The sequence below is a fragment of the Apteryx rowi genome, unplaced genomic scaffold (genome assembly GCF_003343035.1).
Source record: "Apteryx rowi isolate R43461 unplaced genomic scaffold, aptRow1 scaffold_12, whole genome shotgun sequence".
Taxonomy (NCBI): domain Eukaryota; kingdom Metazoa; phylum Chordata; class Aves; order Apterygiformes; family Apterygidae; genus Apteryx; species Apteryx rowi.
The window spans coordinates 3,604,761-3,618,086 of NW_020447419.1; the positions used below are offsets into that span (position 1 = coordinate 3,604,761).

General features: G+C 42.2%; 1 protein-coding gene across 2 annotated transcripts in view; it reads right to left on the reverse strand.

Moving 5' to 3' along the window:
- Positions 1 to 3,988: 3,988 nt before the first annotated feature.
- The window catches only part of UNC80 (unc-80 homolog, NALCN channel complex subunit), a 140,433-nt gene continuing 131,095 nt past the window's right edge, over positions 3,989 to 13,326 (reverse strand). For both annotated transcript variants that reach the window (XM_026088569.1, XM_026088561.1), the window contains 4 exons: positions 7,320 to 7,401; positions 6,671 to 6,782; positions 5,159 to 5,370; positions 3,989 to 4,264 (listed from right to left, as the gene is read on the reverse strand). In XM_026088569.1, coding sequence (XP_025944354.1) covers positions 3,989 to 4,264; positions 5,159 to 5,370; positions 6,671 to 6,782; positions 7,320 to 7,401 — 682 coding nt within the window. The remainder of the gene's footprint in view (positions 4,265 to 5,158; positions 5,371 to 6,670; positions 6,783 to 7,319; positions 7,402 to 13,326) is intronic.

Genomic DNA, 13,326 nt, shown 5'->3' on the forward strand with positions numbered 1-13,326 from the left:
GCGCGGGCACGTTGAAGCGGGCCGGGGGCTGCCGCTCCCGGGGTTGTTTTTAAGGGTTTGTCACGTTCCCGAAGAGCGCCCCCCCCTTCTCCAGTTGTGCATCGGTCACAGCACACGAAGCGCACGTTTGCAACGCGGAAAAAACGATGAAGTTGGGACTTGTACGCAGTTCCCCATCAGCTGGATTTGCCGTCGCGGCCGAGGGGCTTCGCCGCCCCGCTCGGCCCTGCGAGCGCACCTCCCTGTCACCAGGAGCCGTGGCACCCGCCGCTCCCCGAGCCCGTGCCGCGGCCCGGCCGGGGCGGTTTGGCCCCCCACTGCACGCCCTCTCCCTGCTCTGCCCCGAACGCTGCCCTTGCCGTTGGCACGGGCTCTCAAACAGGGCGTTTGTGCACAACCGCCCACGCGAGGCCCCACGGAGCTCGGGGGGAGCGAGCAGAGCCGACTGAAAAGCTGCCCTTGGCTTTAGGGCCTAAGCTTAAGAGAGCATATGCTCTTGACAGATCCTGTTGCTGAAGTTCCCAGCAAGTTGAAAATCACCCGCAAGCCTACTTTGTTATCCCCTGAAACAGTTCTCCCTCAAAAATCTAGGCAATAGTAGTATTTAACAACGTCCCGCAACGTTCTTGGCGCATGTTTGTGCACATAAATACACATAGGCAACGGGCAGGGTTAAGGGCACGTAATGGGACAAATGTTCCCAGTGACGGGCCACAACCACACTGCTCCCTTTGTACGAGGCTGATGTGGGACAGCAGGTGTTGGGCGAGCGAGGCACATATTAAAAGCTGATGGATAAGTTTTAACAAATGTTGTCTGTATCCCAGAACAAAACAGTCTCGAATAGCAGGATATCAAAGCCTTTTAAAAAGGGAGACCAATACAGTGTTGTGCAACAGGCTTAAACACAGCACTCTGTCCTTTTGCTGTCAAGCTCTGCTGTATTTAGTCCTTGGGACAACGTGGGCGTTAGCATAAAGTGCCGAGGCAATGGGACCGACTGCAACAACAACGAGACTTGTACAACCCAGACATTTGTTGAACATGACATGCACTTAAGGCCTCTAACACTCATTAAGCAGCATCATTTTTTTCCACAGCAGAAATACACCAGTTTTGTTATAGAGATACTGGAGAAAGCACAGAACCAGCTAAAGTACATGTGTATGCACCTCATTAGTACAGTATTAAGTGCAACCAATATGAAAATAAAATACACAAGAAAACAGACTGACTGGTCTGCCTGTCTGTTCAATCTCTTAACAATCATCTAACAAAATTAAAGCCATCCACTGGGCCACCTGAATAATAAAACTAAATTACAGATTACATCATTTATAAGCTGCATTGATTTCTAGCAGGATAGACTTTAAAAAGAGGCATTTTAGTCCTTGTTATGGCTTACTACTGTGGATTCACCTGTGACAGTGGGAAACCTTAATGGAAACATTTGTTACATACACTGAATTCAATCAAGTGAATCACAGTTATTTTCTTATCATTAGAGTGGACTACCGTGGTGAGGCATCTACTTGGCCTTGAAGTGAATTCCTCCTTCTCATGATCAACAGAAAACTCTATAAAACTCACCATGAATTCTGCATGTGTTGCATCTCAGCTGTTTACCCAGCTTGCATCTAAAACTCTCCTCCTTCCCCACCCGGCTGCCAGTAACCCAGCCTACCTGGGATTCGAAAGTGAAGCTGTGTTCTCTCTCATTTGTGCATCACTGTTAATAATAAAACTGAGCATCTGGAATTTAGCAATTCTTTGAGTGACCTCCAAGCTAAGAGATAATCCAAAGCAGTCTCCTATAGGTAGCTGGTGCTGGCTCCGGCGTGCTGAGAAGATAAGAATCAGTACAGCATATTTTTGGTCAGCAGAGTAAGCAGTTTGTCATTCAGAACACCACTGAGACACTGCCATCTTCACCCAATCACCTCTTTTACAAAACATGTGCACTTTAAAGTCACATCAGTGTTCCACCCGTATATATATATATATATACATATACGTGTGTGTGTGTGCGTATGTATATACACACACACACACACACACACACACACACATTTGCCTCTCTATCCCTGCTTTTTCCAAGAGGTGCTGCGAGTCTCCATCTCTCACCAACACAATGGAAGCAGAGCATGCTCAACACCCATGAGCTGGGTGCTGCACAAGCCTGGGAGAACAGCTTGTGTTATCTTCAGATGTTTAGCGTGCATGAGTTCTCTCCTCACATTGCTCAAATTTGATAGGAGCTGTACACACCGTTTGACAAATACATGGCAGCACAGCGTGAAGGCTCCATGGGTTTGAAAAGCCTGAAGCCCTCAATCAGATATACAGTAATTTTCCAAGCAACAGTAAAACCTGCATGCTGCACCACAGCAGTGAGACCGTCCTTTTAATGGCAGTATTTTAAACAGGTATTTCAGTGTTGTTGAAGAGATCTGTGAGTCTTTTTTTTGGGGGGGGATGGATACGATATCATTCTATCTCTTCAGAAAGACTGTTTTATGACACATATGTTCACATTATAAACCCTCGGGGCCAAAAAATCCCCAACTGCTAATTAGCACATTTTAGAAACTCTCAGAATGATCTAAGGATTTTCCTGTGCACAGTAACGCCATGATTACAAACTCTAGTATCTTGTTCTTCTAATGTAAGCTGAAAAACCCAGTATACGAATCCCAAAGCACAGGGTAACTTTGGGCAGTGCTTATGACTTCATGGCTTGTTTCACAGCTGTTCTGCAGTTTGCCCATAGCAGCTAATGGCTAAATTCACATTTCAGTTCAACTCCATGATGCTGCAGCATAGACCACAACTCACCCAAGACTTCAGCTGAGCCTCCAAGGGCCTCACCACCTACATATAAATGTTACACGTATGTATCTAATACTTGCAGCTATGAACATTACGTACATAAAATGGAACCTTTTTAAATACAATCTCAACATGCCAAAAATAGATTCTTTCATCAAGTTTCTGCCCTGCAATACCCATTTTTTGTTTACAATGTACATATATATGTGTGCGTGTATATATGTGTGTGTGTGTGTGTGTATATATATATATATATGGGAACATGAAAATACCGTATATAAATATTTACTTTAAATCCCTATATCTAAGTACATAAGACAGCATCAATGGAGCAGTTGCTAGGTACCAGAAGGTCCATGCATTCCAGATGTGGTTTCTTGGTTTTTTTTAAACAGTAGAGATGAATTACTCAGTACCTCTAAGTAGGACAGCTAGGACTATTTATACCATCTGCAGACCATTCGCCCCCTGCCCATCTATATCTGTGCACAGCACGTGCATTCCTTCCTACGGTATGTACTGTATTTAGTTTTACAGAGCAAATATTTTTGTAGCGCAAGGGTAATATCTTGCAGAGTGGAATGAAACCAACAGACAAAAGTAAACTCAACTAAAGTCTGCAGTGACCAAAAAAGAAAAAAAAAAAAAAAGTCTAATCGCTCCCTGGTTAGGAACAATGGTCCCAGGGTGAAAAACCAAGCTTCAGATTGGTACTTTTTGTCAGTATTTTGACTGTCAGTACCAAGTTTTAAGAGCCTTGGATATAGCCCTGCTCCCAAAAAACTACAAAAATAAACCCTGGGCACAACCTCAAAGACGTTTTCCTTTTCTGTCTCGTACAGTACAACAGCCTGCTTACCAGAGAAGCTGCTGATCACAATCACAGTACACAGCTGCCAGATCAAGGTTTTATGGATCACATACTTGCACACACTCCCCAACCCTGAGAATTTTGTAAAAATTCTCCTCTGTTCCTGTGGTCTTGCCTTGAACTGAAACAGATTTGACAAACAGAAATTTGCCACTCTATAGCAAACAGGCTGTTAGCTATATTCAGCTGTTAGGTAATAAAGTGCTCTTGTTTTAATCAGTTACCAGGAGACTCAAAGGAGAAGATACAATTTCTCTTTCTCCTTCCATTACTGCACTGCCCCGAGACTTAAACATGAGATTCATCTAGATCAACGTCAGTCTCCCCGAGCTCAACGTGCGTGAAGCTGAAGTGACTGGCCAGCAAGGGGTTCTCCATCCCATTGTCCTCACTGATGTGCAGGACAGTGTCCCCGTGCTGCAGCAAGCTGGTGGTCTCGAGGCCAGCGTAGTCTTCAGTGTCGGAGAGCTGTGTGGGTGGAGTCGGAGTGCTCTGTGCTGTTGCTGGCCGGGACTCCAAGCCCTCCTCTTTTTCCTTCTCCTTCTCAGTAGGAAGTGCCTCACTCTGGAATTGAGGAGAGCCAGTGGTCAGGCTAGAACTCAGAGAAAGAGGGAGGGAGAAAAAAATGCAAGGGAACATCTATAAAAGATTTTCTCACCCATAACTACTTTTTACTTTAAAGAGCCAGGCATTTGTAGGTTATAAATCACCAAAATTCTGCCCTGATGATGATGCATATTTTTGCTGGTGAATCAAATTTATAGCAGTGACCAGAAAGGCTATCTGATTTTAGTCATTAGTACTTCTTCATTTCATTTTTGAGCACATTTTCTATAACAGGTATCTTAATTTGTTCACGGCAAAGAACATTTATCCACAAGACACTAGATATCTGGGCTTATAAAAGTGATCTCAGTGTCACTGATGGGTTGGAATAACGACTGTGATTGTCCTTGCACTGCCCTCAATGGTGTCCAACACAGAAGAATGTTGGACAAACAGCTTCTTTTGAAATATGATACTTTTGCTAAAACAGTCATGAGTTTTTAAAGGAATCCTTCCTTAAGGACCAACTGGTCTAGCAAATACTCAGCTCCACTTCTCAGAGAGCAAGCTGTGAAGATGAGTAGACGAATGCTTGCACTGGTGAGCAGGTTCAGAAGGACTTGTATGCATGATGGGAAGATGAAAGGGGAGGAAGCAGGAAACACATTTGCAAATTAAGAATCACTGCAAAGATCTAGAAGTCAGTGGTTCATAAAAGTAGGGGGATGGACAGCAAACGCAGCTTAAAGGAAAGATATAGAGGAGAGTGCTGTCTTCACTCACAAGCTAGCTTTCATTATATTGCTGTGATGCATTAGGCATTTCCCCTGCATAAATTTACCCTGCAACTTAAATCAGCCCAAGTGACATGAAGCAGCAGGCACACATGGGTCAAACTGTCAATCACATTACCTGGCCAGTGTTCTGGCTATGGAGATCAGCTACAAGGATGGCAGGCGAGGAAGTCAGCACAGGTTTACTCAGAGCTTCCTGCTTGCTGGTCCCTAGGGGGCTGCTCGAGCTGCAGCCCTGCTGCTGGGCTCCTGCAGCAGAGGGGGTGGCTGTGGAGGCTGTTGTTGCCTCGGGCTGGGTTTCAGTGAAAGTCACTGAGCGCTTCTGCTCCACTAAGGGTACAAAAAGATACAGAAAATTGAGTATTAAAATGCTCCGATTTAGGACTGAAAACACAACACACAAAGCAAAGAGAGCATCCCCAGAGTTTTTACAACTAAGATAGGATTCATGATTCATTCCATCTTTGTAAGCTGTCTAAATGGAGTCTAATCTAAAAGCTTTTTACCCCAGTCTTACTCTAAAGCCAATGCAAGAGGCAAGGATCTCCTGAAAACTATTCATCCTGCCTCTCTCTGTTACAGCTTGGTGAGATAAATGCCACCCATAACATCTTTCTATCCTAGAAGAATATAATGAATTGAATTCCCATGTGAGTTAGGTGTTACTGCCCTCAACTAAAGCAAAACCAAGATGCAAATATGTAAGGGACTTCCCCAAGGTTTTGCAGGACATCTGAGAATACAAAGAGGGCAGCAGATTGCCCCCATTCCTGCCTTGGACTGAGTCTACTATTCAGGGATAACAAAGAGCTGCACAGGGTGAAGGCAGCTAGGCTAAAACTTAACTGTAAAACTGACACCTCTGCTCCTGCTTTTAACTATTCTTGGTCAAGTTTCATGCTCCAAACATCTCCAACAGCATTGTTGCCCTAGCGCAGTCCTGACTGAGCAGTTAGAGACCTAGAAAGTTAGGAAGCAACCTTTGTTCTTCCAAGTCTTTCCTCCAAAATTAATGGCTCACTTTAGATGGTACAGAATACAGCTACCTGCCCTACTTAGCAGGGTTGACCCCTGAAAACATATTGTGTGGATACAGCAAAGACTAGAACAGTTCTCCTATTTATTTCCATATACAGCCCTTAAAGGTCTGTACTGCTATGGTTGCAAATAATGTGAAATTTCCTTCTTTCTACCACTCTCATTAGCAGCTTAAAGTTTTGCACATCTGAGTGTTTCAGACAAGGCATCCTCAGTGGAGGACACCTTCAGGAGACATGATAATTCACTGTCCATATCTGGTCTCACCTTGATGGCCTTTGGAGAAACCATCAAAGTGTTTTGAAAGGATGATTTTCTGATAGGATATCCACTCACTAGGAAAAAAAGATGAAACTGCTGGGACTTCACTTAACATACGGTAGTGAAGAGCAAGTAGATTGTAACAATTTCCAGCCACTACCAACTTGAACCAAATGCAAACTAGTAAAATATGGCACCTCTTATTTCTACAATGAAAAGAACTTACATATTCTTCAAACATATTAACTCTTCCTTAAAGCCAAAACAACAACATAGTGTTTTCTACTTTAAAATATGAAGTGCTAGTTCTGAAAATGCAGTGCTGCCCTACCACTAGGCTTTGGTTTTGGCTGGATGCTTCGCCGCGTGGTTGAAAGTCGAGCTCCGTGACGGCTACGAGGTTCAGTTTGGGTTTTCTGACGTGACAGAAGTGGTCTTCGAAGCTAAATATTGGAAGAAAGAGTCATGTTAGACTGAGGCATGATCATGTATTACACAGTCTGTAGTTCTCTAAGGAGAACAAATCATTGTCATCATCCTCTGTTCCTCTAGATGTCCATTCACTGTGCTTTTAGCAGATACTCATTTTAAGGTTTCTATGGCTCAAACACCTCCTTCATATAAAACAGCCAGTGAAATTCTGCTCCTTATGCCTTTTCAGTTTCAATATTGAATGTAATGCAATGCAGTTTATGTGACCTTCAATGCAATGTGGTTTGTGTGACCTTCATTYGAATTAAAAAAAAAATAAATACAAAAGCCTATACAGGAAAGATTTGGGGAATTTAAAACAGAGTGCACCTCCTTTCTTAGGGGTTTATCAGAGCTTGCTAACTCAAATAACTGTGCTACCATTTTGCAAATTAGGTAAAAGGGATAGGTCACATTCACAGATCATTCCAAAACTGACACAGACTAGAAAAACCAAACCAAATCAATCAGAAGGAAAGAAGGTTTTTTTTCCCTCCCCATGTTCTCACCTGTCGTAGGCCTCTCTTCCTCCCCAGGGGTTGCTGCAGCAGAAGGTTCTGCTGGCCTGGCTCGCTCTGCACACTTGCCACCCTGTTAGATGTCGACAGCATTAGGCCAAGCACAGAATCACCCTGAATAATTAGCAGGTGTCCTGGCAATTGTGACTAAAATAAATAAATAAACCACTAATGGCACAGTCACTTCAAAGAGCAATACTGTCTTTGAAGGATGGGGGGACGTTTCTGTTGGTTTGTGGCTTCCAGGGCTTAGGAAAGGGTGAGAGGAGGAGTCATGGCATTCAGGACTTGGCCACGCACAGGTAGCATCCAACTGTAAATAACTGCAAATTTCAGTTTTCAGTCATTGATTGATGCATCCCACTGAACAACACTCACTTCTCTGCATCCTTTGCCACATGGGCTTCATCAACAAAGGCAAGAATATCAGCTTCCTAGCTCAAAAACCTTCTTGTTTGCTTTCCCTTTTTCAAGGACCATGTTTTAAAAGCTTTTTTTCCCCCTCCCAATTAGACCCCACAGCCTCATCACAATTTTGTCATCTGGTTTTAATTTCAATTTCAGTCAACGAACAAAAAACAAACACAAAGTGACAAAGGATCCATTCACATAATGGATGCATGATTTATGTGAACAAGGCCCCACACTCAACACTTGCAGCCTAAAGTCTTTTTGTACCTAACAAATGAAAAATACAAGTAAGTATAAATATATATATATACATAAACACATATTTTAGCTGTTAGTATCTTCACACAAAATATCTGAAAATGTCCAGTAAAAGAATCTTTAGCAAGGAAACAGACTCAGCTATGTACCATCTCATTCTACCATTCAACTGATCATTGATTTACTAATTTAACTGATGTACTTAATATAAAAATACCACCCTCCCCTCTTTTTTCTTTTTCTTTTTCACCAAAGTACTGCATTCCTCCAAAGAGTTAAAAATTGGTCACTTAGCAGGCAGTGGTCACAAAACTTATCAGCTGAATGAACTACGTCTGAGAGACATATGGTTACAATAGTAACTAACATTTAGATAGACTTTTAAATCAGGCAGCTGCTTATTTGGGACAAACTGGAATCCACTGAGCCACATGTCCTATTTAAGCAACTTCCAGCTATATTTGGTATGCATGGTTGAAGATTCAGTATTATAATACATTCTGCCTTTGGCATGCATTAATCTAAAGGAAAACAACATTCTTTTCTCTGGATGTTTTCCTTGGATCTTCCTGGAGGAGCTCAGTATCACCAGCAGAGTGAAGGTTTAATGCCTGACTTACCAGGAGCAGAAGAAGATGACAAAGCTAAGGAGCTAGTCAGAAAAAAAAAAGGAGGATGTGAAGAGATTTTAGAAGTTCTCTCTCCTACCCTGCTCATTCTTTCCCTTGACAGAAGTTACTGCCCTTAGTAGGTTTGGTGGAGCAGTCCATGAGAGCACTCCTGCTCTGCTTTGAGTCAAAGTCTCGGTAACTGAGCTGAAAGCCCTATTCCTTCCTCCCTTATCAGTTTAAACTGAAGTCAGGCTTTGCACTGAACCATACACATATGTTTCCACCAACTCTGCTGGGGAGGCAACTGGCAACTTCAGTAGAAAGATATTATCTTAAGCCCCTGAAGCTGTTTCTCTTCTGATTGTCTGTCCACAGCCTTCTAATCCGAGCCATGCCCTCAGCAATCTCACTGCAACTGCCATGGTCTGGAACAAAGGAAGAGCTGCTGCAAGCTCAAAGCCAGGAAAAAACAGGATACGTCTGAGTCCTTTTCTCCCTCACACAGCTCTTTGAAATGAGATCATCAGCCTCTGGAATATATTATCTAGCTTTTGTGTAGGGTTTTGAAATGATTTATACGCCAAGCATCCTAAACATCATGCAAACACCCCCTATGAATAGGCAGAGTCCTCAACGTTACTTCCTGTTAGCAGGACTGCGTCTTTGACCCGGACAATGACCGCAGCACATATGACTGCTTGGTCCAGAAGCAACACATCATTCTTTATGAAAGCAAAGAGCCTGAGCTTAAATTAGTCTTTAAATTTATGATCCAGACTACTTGAAATTACAGCTTGTAGAATTTTCTTAATCTTCTGTTTCTAGGATTACGTAAAAACTTACTCCAGTGATTTTTAAGAAGTTTTGAGGGTAGTTACTTGTACATGAATTAAGTAGGAAAAAGAATATTATTTGGCTGGATAAAGTCTTGTAAAAATAATTTTCTATTCAACTAACTTTTGAGAATACTGTTACAATTTCTGATTGAAGACAACTCTTATGAGTAGACCTAAATGTCTGTAGCAGAAAGACTACAGTTATATTCAGTGTAAACAGCTATTTATAGTCGTGAAAAAACTCATTTCACAAGCATCATGAAAACACCTTAAAAAGGTCATTACATAAGGAGACCACATGAGTGCACAGAGGCTAGACATGAGGAAAGAAATGATTCCCATGGAGTAATCTGTGCACTGAAGACAAACAATACAGAAGTGAGCAACAAAATGGCTGGACTTTGCGTCTTCCTGCTGGAGCCTGGAATTTTAAGCCTGGCTTCTATCATAAGTGAAATGAGTTTAGTGAGCTGGTGGATGTTTATTTCCAGTACAGAATCATTACACAAATTGGTATAATTTGGGATGATCTTATGAGCTGAAATTGCAGATATCTATTGCAGGCAAATGGTAGACCAGAGGGCAGTAGACCTTTGCAAGAGCTGCCTGCGCACAGCGCAATCCTCCTATGGCTGCATTTTTGCCTTTTGCCCACCAGTTTTGAAGGAGGGAAGGAAAGAGAGAGAAAGAATCATAAAGACTGCAAATTTCAGATGAGTGACTGAATTTCCTGATATAACCTTTCACTTCATGAGGCTTCGTTTCCCTGTCAAAGAACAGCACTACTGATCTTGTTTCAGTGAAAATTAGCATGGTAGACAGACTGCTGACTCCGCGTAAACCCTCCCTCCTTTTCAGTCTCTCCTTGTTTACCAAACCCAATCAAGAGTATATTGGTTTTCTGTCAGCTTGTAGGGACCCAGTCAAGCAATACTGCATCAAATGCCATTTCACCTAACAGTACCTTTCCCTCCTGTGCCAATGTGATTGATACGAGGGGTTTTGTTACAGTAAATAAACCAGATTTACTTGGGAATAACACACCAGTAAATTTTCCTGCCCATCAAAATGCTGTTCCATCACTCCCTGAGTATCTCTGACAGGGGACGCGTCTTCACAATAATGGTACTCCCATTAGATACTTAGGGCACAGACAGGTGAATAAGAGAGCAAACAAAACTGACTTCATGGAAGCGTTGCCAGCACTATACAAGAAATGACAGCCAATCACATAGTAGGGGCTGAAAGAAACTTTGTCAGATTGGCATTGATAAGTTATTTTCATGAATTATAAGAAGTGACATGCAGCTGGAAAGAAAAAAAGGAGGAAAACAAAACACAGCAAAGGAAGCACGGAGTTTTAAAAGCCTGTTAAAAAGGTGTACATGCCTGCCCAACCGTTATGGTAGCATGTACACACTTTATGTCCCAAGACATCTGAATGAGGGGGTTAATGGACAAAGGCCAATAGAGAATAGGTTAAAACACAGATGAAATCCAGCTCTTATATTCCCAGACAAGTTAGCATTAGATCAGTAGGAAAAAACTCTTCCTCTGCACTTGCCCTGGTAATATGAATTTGCTCCAGTTTTCCTTATTAGCCACAATTGATTTAAGATAGGCATAACTAGAAGCTTTAAAAGGAAACATCTCTGTGCAGCAGCTTTCCATTACAGCAAGTTCTCATTCTTCTTCCATTCATGATTTGGAGAAATATTGTCTCCTCTCAGATTATAACCAGAATAAATCATAACACTGAACACAAATGCTCCTTAGCTATGTACCACATGCTATCTACTTACTCCAGAGCATTTAAATGCCGTCCCCTTCCTGTCTTCCTCGCTTTTATACATGGCTGACTCTAATTGTTATAAGAACAGAGGGAAACAGACTTCATTTCCTTTGTGTTTGTCACTATTTGTTTAATTTATCTGAAACTCCTACCTTCTATATGGGTCTATTCTCCATAGGATATATTTCTCTGTGTCAGTTATGACTAAACATCAGCTTTGAATTCACAAGGCAGTCCTCAACTGCTGTTATCATTGTGCTCCAGCCAAAATCAAGGTTATCTGAGAAAAAGTGAAGCCTGCTTTCTTCAGAGGTAATGTTCCTGAATATAAAAACACATTCACTCTGTCCTGTGATTCCCACAGCACAATAAACTTCTACGATGTCTGCTTATTACTTTTCTCCTTTTGAGGAGGAATCCAATTTGCAGATTTAACAATGCAGTTGAAACATTGTCTTTTCTTGCTGCACAGAACCGCAATCCAGACTTTTTAGAAGAATTTGCAGTATTTGCCTTGCTGCCTTCAATCTTTCCTAAGGTTTCGCAGCCTTGATGCCTCTCCTGCAGATGTCAGTGCCTGCTCCTGACAAAAAAAATAAACCTAAGTAGAAATAGCCCCCAAACACACCTCGTGATCTGTTGGTCTAAGGAAAGCTCTGTATGATAGAACAGTGTGGAGGATACAGTGTCCTACTGCCTCGCAAAGGTTGGTGTGACAGAAATTAGTAGGAACCCACTGTACAGCTGATTAAATTTCAGGGATCAAAATAAATTATTGGATCCCAACTCATCAGTTGACTTAGCTGTCATGAATTCCTTGGCCTTGTCGCCAGGAGTTATTACTAAGAGTAATTCCCACTTAACAAGATCAAAAAATTTCAAATTCAGCACTGAGGTAACCTGATAGGAGCTCATGATGGCTTTAGCTCAGATATGGATCTTCTCCTTTCCTTATCCTCCTCAACTGCGGTGAACTTCTAGCTCTAGTTAAGGGAGTGCACTTAACTTCTTCAGTTGCATGACTTCTCTTTAGGCTCCAAAACATGCTCAGATGACCATGCAATCCATTTTGCTACATAACAAAAACTGATAACAATATTCCTGCCTCTGCCAAAGAGCTGATGTCTCTTCCTCATGCCACCCTCACAGCAGCACCAATTAGAGACCAACCTGCCAAGGCAGGATTCACGCACACAAAGGATGCCATGAATCATGGGATGATCTCAGTGACACAACCAATGATAAACTTGCCATTTTTCAGCAGAGAGAAGAAGAATGAACAAACAAAGCAGCCTGTCCCCACCCTGAAGCCACTGCTGACATCTAAAACCAAACCAAACCAACAAAATAAAAACCATTCACACAAACGCCTCTCAACATATCCACATCTTCCGCTGATGTAGTAAAGTAATGAAGTAGCGTGTTACCCTCCATGTTGCCAACGTAAGAGGCTGAGTTCTTCTGGAAGGAAACAGAGATGCTCTTGGGACAAAGGAGAGCTCTCCGACCTCGTGAGGATCAGTTGAGAGGTATGAGCACAGCAGCAGGACAGTAAGAATGATTAACATGGCTAAGCTGATCGTTAAAGGTGCAGACCTCCCTTCTAAGTCACAGCCGACCCAGTTGACAGGCAAGGCCATAAGTGTTTGCACACAAACTCTCCTGTCCACAGCAAATGGTGACCAGCTAGGCTGTTCAGAATTCAGGCTCTGACAGGGCAATTTTAAATATGTATTAATGGTGTTTACCTGCAAGCTTTCTAAAGCTGCTATTTGAGGACTGGAAACACTTTGTAAAAATAGGTAGAATTACTRTAAAGCATCCATGGAGAACTATATTCCACAGGATTTATCATAATTAGTTTTATTAGTGAATGTTAAAGAACACAGCTCAACGTTGTTATTAAGTTTTTGTGGTGACAGCACTGTGAGATGAGTGGAAAAACAGATGTCTCTGTTTTATATAAGCCTCCAGACTAATGCTTTTAACAGGCTACAGCTAATGCCTTGTGGATAATCTTCCTCAGGCCTTTCAAGTAATTGCTAAACAAGGGGAAGACCTCAAGGCTAGCCAGACCACTATTTACCTTG